The 5,240-nt window shown below is 32.1% G+C and overlaps 1 protein-coding gene and 1 non-coding gene across 2 annotated transcripts; both read right to left on the bottom strand.

Moving 5' to 3' along the window:
• Positions 1 to 244: 244 nt before the first annotated feature.
• Positions 245 to 318, bottom strand: TRNAR-UCG (transfer RNA arginine (anticodon UCG)). The gene has a single exon. It is a non-coding gene; the product is annotated as a tRNA-Arg (tRNA).
• A 711-nt stretch (positions 319 to 1,029) lies between these two features.
• On the bottom strand, positions 1,030 to 4,070 carry LOC120070818 (uncharacterized). Its single transcript, XM_039022704.2, has 4 exons — positions 3,538 to 4,070; positions 2,901 to 2,944; positions 2,558 to 2,750; positions 1,030 to 1,856 (listed from the first exon to the last, which is right to left on the bottom strand). The coding sequence occupies exons 1-4, from the start codon at positions 3,596 to 3,598 to the stop codon at positions 1,540 to 1,542; spliced, it is 615 nt and encodes a 204-aa protein (XP_038878632.1). The 5' UTR covers positions 3,599 to 4,070; the 3' UTR covers positions 1,030 to 1,539.
• Positions 4,071 to 5,240: the final 1,170 nt, after the last annotated feature.

Genomic DNA, 5,240 nt, shown 5'->3' with positions numbered 1-5,240 from the left:
TCAGTACGAATGTGAAACGCCGATAAACACTAACAAACATTAAAAGATGGGTCCCACTTTCTAAATTACCTTTCATTTATTGTCATACACCTTTCCTAAACATGGCCTTACATCAATCTAGTAGAATTTTCTCAAAAAAAAAAAAAAAGGAAAAAAGGAAAAGAAAGAAAGAAATTATTTTGCAAAGAATAATTACATATATAAATCGGAGTTTTTTTGGGTAAAAATTTGGAAAAAAAATAAGCGACCACAGTGGGAGTCGAACCCACGACCTTTTGATCCGAAGTCAAACGCGCTAATCCACTGCGCCATGCGATCTTTCGTTATTCAATAATTTAATTTTTATTAACTATTGCGTTTTGGGAAATAAAATCAGACTCCTTTTATGTGTTCAAGAACCATGTAGAAATTAACGTTTCTTAGTTTTCATTATTAAACGATAAATAATTTCAATATTTATCTATTCCTAATGCCCAAAATTTCAGTTCGAAATAAAAAGAAAACTAATATCCTTAAGTAAAGCTAAACCTATTTTGCCTCTAAAAGTTATAAAGTGATTTAACAAAAAAAGAAAAACGTGAAATTAAAATGAATGTGAAAAAAAGACTACCTACCAATATCGTTGGAGTTTATTAATGAGATTAAGATGAAATTACCTCCGACGGAATATAAATACTCGAAACCGATTCTCCGTAGTAAACTTATAATTTACTCCAATAAATAAGTTCATATTAATTATGCATTTCTCGAGACCCCTCATTTTCGATCACTACTCTCCATCACGTCGTGCCAAATTAAACTAACACAACCTAAGATAAACCTTTAAAATAGATATTAAAAAAAATTGATCTCAACAAGTTTCAAATTTATTATTTTGGCAAATACGTGGCTGCATTTGTTGATAATGTAGGAGTAAAGCTACTCTTAATTCTTCAAAAGGTTAATTCTATGTACCTTTTTTTTCTCTTGCTTTTTTTGTTGTGTAGAAAATTTTAAACATAAATGAAGTTAATGACTTGTGCACACAAGTTTTTCAACAAAATCATCTACTAAGAGATGACTTACTCATTCATTACCATCTTTTCTAAAAGGAAAACAAAAATCTACTTTCATGACACTTTTGCTAACATCAGTACTTTCTAAAATATACTATTTTAGACATTGCTGTGAAGAAGTACAAAATACCATGAAGATGTCTCAACTAAACTCCTCTGCTGCTACTGCAAGATCATAACAATCATCCAAAAGGTAACAGAGGACTTGCACTTGTCAATCTAACTCTACACAAAAAGAAATCCATGGAGGGCAAACCCTCGTACCCTTTCGACTCGTTATCGCTATTTTCTGAACGGTTGTGATTTAGAGCTACTATTTTCTATTTCTAAATCACAGCCATCCAGAAAGAACCAGTGATTGATTAGTTCATGGAAAAATAGTCGAGGATGCAAAAACTCCAACTTTTAAAAGCTGGCCCATTCAAGTCAGAACCAAGTCTATTTCCTATGTTGGTGCTATGTGATAACATATGTACAAATCAACTCATTCTTGTTCTCCTCCTTTTGAATCGTCGACTTCGGGAGGCGGTTCCATGCACAATGGACAAGGTGGATCGCTTCTATCTTCGACATTTGACCTGTTCTCCAGACATTCTGCATGATAGACATGGCCACAAACCAAAACCGCAGCAACGGGGAGTTCGCTGGAAGAAAGTGTGTTACCGAGAAAGCAAAGCTTTCGTCTCATCAGCTTCTGACAAATCCCACATACCATTCTCATTCCATGAGATGAAAATGCATCCTTCCCGAAGGAATTGTACCTTATCCTTTCTGGACCCCAAAAGGTTTTCTCAATGCTCTCTAAAATCAATGAAAAAATTGAGTTAATACAGAACAACAACAATGTAGAAGAAGCAATTATCTTCCCCCACTAGAGCCAAGAGCTTCAAATGGTGTGGGACGACAGGCTAATATATGGTTATATACTTCATCTTCATTTTGTAGATGATATTTAGGATTTAACTTGGTTCAGGTCTATGATATATTATTTAGGACATTTCCTTTTGTAAAATAAGTGTTTCATGTCACACAATTGACTGTTCTTTATCCAAAATTCAAGTACTAAAATCACCAAAACTGCAAATAATTGAGATAGAAATAGGCGACTTATATTCAATATATCGATGCCACAAAGAACACGAATGCCCCATGTGGATTGACTTTCTAAATGTTTAAAAAAAAAAAAAAAAATTCACTTAAAAGCACTTACAAAGTTATTACAAACAGGGTCGAAATCTAATTCAAAGCAAGGTGTCTGATCATCCAACTAGAAGAAATGTTGAAATTTAATTAATTTGAGATGTGGCGAACAAAACACCTAATTCTACCATTATTTAGGTTTTCAGGTCTTTTCATCTGACAAAGTATACACGGAACGAATTTTCAAGTATTTTTGTAACATTTATGATCATACAAGTATTTAACATGCCATCGTGAGAAGTACTCTCATTACTCCCTCAGAAAACATATATGACCGTGTTTAAGAATTTCAAAAAGGGTACCTATATGGTCTGGAAACTCTGAATTGCAATGAGCAGCAAATTTAAAAGCGGGTCGTTCTTCAAGTACTGTTTTGACTCGGTTTTCACGGGACATAGATGCATTTGCATGACTGGTTGAACCTCTCCGACAATATTGATGGCTGTACTGATGACGTGAACGCTTCATGAATACTGGACGGGCAGGACTCCGATCCTGCTGATTCAATGCAACGTAAGTTTAATAGATTGTGGTCCTCTAAAAGGAAAAAAAAAAAAAAAACACAACTTAAATGTTTTCTCTACTAAGGGAAAGCATTAAAGTATTCTTTTGCCTACTTACTTAAGCAAACAAAAGAGTACAAACCTCTTCCGATCGTACATCCATTTGATTAGAAAAAGGAACCATACCTGCAACATACATACAAAACATGTTCCATTTCATCATACACAACATAGGAAAATCAGAATTCCATCGTAGAGTTAACTTAATCATCAGTTCTAAAGCGTGAAATTAACTCAACTCCACCTTGATATCTAAAATAACACATCTCAATCTTGATATGATCAAAAGGAAGAGAACCCAAATGCATCCAACCAAAGCTAATTCCAAAAGGTATTGAAGTAGCCAATTGACTGAGATAGTTCAACAAACATCTCTGAATCAAAATGATCCTTAAAAAGACCCATACCAACCCCGATATGTTCTAGTAGAATTGAAATACTTATAACAGGCAAAAGAAAAAACTAACATTCATTCTTTATTTCCCCCAACTCTTCAAAATTTCATTCTTGAAGAGAATTCTCAAAGGCCCCAATTGAACTTCCAAAAAATGCCAATTACTTAAAAAAAAAAAAAACCCATATCCATCTATGAAACCCCATTAATTTCCAAAGCTCAAAGAAAAACGATTCATCACACAGAAGAAAAACAATCATCCATTTCAGGCATTTTATCAAACAGAAACAGGGCATGATGATGATCAGAGAAAGAAAGGGCATACCGGAGAGATGAAGAGGAGGATCGTGGTGGGTCTGATCAGAGCCTCGCTTGCGCTTCCCCATAGTGATTAAGATTGTTAATAAAGCGAAGAGAGTGAGGATTAATATAATTTGGAGGTTAAATTTAGGCGATGATCTTTGGAATTGAATGGTTTCGGGTCTTTTTGAAGCATAAACACAAACCCAGTGGATTTGATATCATTGCAGTTGCTTGCGGATTTACGGTTCAAGGAAATCACTAGAAGAGAGCGAACAATTAATTGATTTGTTGTATGATTTATTCGAGTTCTTCTAACCCTTTTTCTTCCTTATTATTCCCTTTTCTTTTTGACCGATGCCCTCCGAAAATCCCAATCCCAATCGTTTTTGTTATTTTTATTCATTTTATTTATTTTTCCAAAAAACATGATTTTTAAGGTACATTCAATAATGTGATGAGTCTCAAACTAGTAAATGGGATTAGTGAATTTAGATGTAAATATTAACCCATGATTAATGGGAACGATTCATCGTGTTATTAAAATAGTCTTTCAAGTGTTTAAAATAAATTTTTTTCGAGTTAATATTTATGGAGTGAAAATGTAGTAACACTACCGAAAAATATTTCTGGTACTATTGGAGTTCTATTCATACTGTAAATTTATCTTTATAAATGTTAGTGGACCCACATTAATGTAAGTGGATTCCACTCTGTTTTTAACGACATGTTAAGGTGACACCCAATAAATGAAGGTATATATGATATTAACAATTTTCTGTTAAGTTAGAACTTTCATTCTCGTTTACTGTTGAAGGCTTAAGAAGCTCATGCAATTATATGACTAAGTCGATTGTCAAACTTTGTTATTATTTATGTCACAAATAAGCTATTGAATGTTTTTTTTTTCATTTTTCTTTTCTTTTCTTTTTTTTTTCTTTTTTCCTTTTTTTGAAAAGCTATTGAATCATTTATTTTGGAGGAAACCATCAAAGCACGGATTAAATTCCCAATTAGAGATCTTTAAGAAAATGGGAGTAGAAATAAAAAAAAATAAAAAAAATAAAAAAAAAAAAAAGAAGAAGAAGTAAGCAGTTTTGAAACTATTTGCAAAAATAGAGGTTTTTTTTTTTTTTTTTTAATTTGAGATTACACTCTAAAAAAATGCAACAAATATAGAGTTGTGTCTAAATATTATCCACTTAGTTAAAAGAATTCAAAATTCAAAATTATTGTAGAAAAAGATAATTAAAATACTAAATCTATAGATTTCATATAACATATACATACAATAACTTGTAATAGAGTACTGAAATAAATTCATAAATATGGAGCAACGAAGATTAAGAATTTGGTTTTTTTTACTTATTCCAAAAAAAAAAAAAAAAAAAAAAAAAAAAACTCTTTTTTTTTAAAAAAAAACATAGAAACGTTGTAACCACAATATTAAATTGAAAATTGGGTAATTATTTTAAATGATAAAATTACTGGAAATATTTTCAAGTATAACAAAATGATACTGTTGAAAAGAAATTTCGTCCAATCACAAATTCTCACGTGTCATCCATTTGGTCATTTGATCACAATAATGGGCTCATCACCTTCAAAGATGGTTAAAGCCTAGACCAATAAATTTGGTTGGATAATGATTGATTAGGCTTTGGACCACAAATCAGATCGGATCGAGTATTTAAAATTGCTCGGGTCCAAAATTCGACTCAATTCAGG

Source organism: Benincasa hispida, chromosome 2 (genome assembly GCF_027475165.1).
Source record: "Benincasa hispida cultivar pf3 chromosome 2, pf3_genome.v1.1, whole genome shotgun sequence".
NCBI classification, from domain to species: domain Eukaryota; kingdom Viridiplantae; phylum Streptophyta; class Magnoliopsida; order Cucurbitales; family Cucurbitaceae; genus Benincasa; species Benincasa hispida.
Note: the sequence above shows the minus strand (reverse complement) of the source record. Positions and strands in the feature narration are given on the sequence as shown.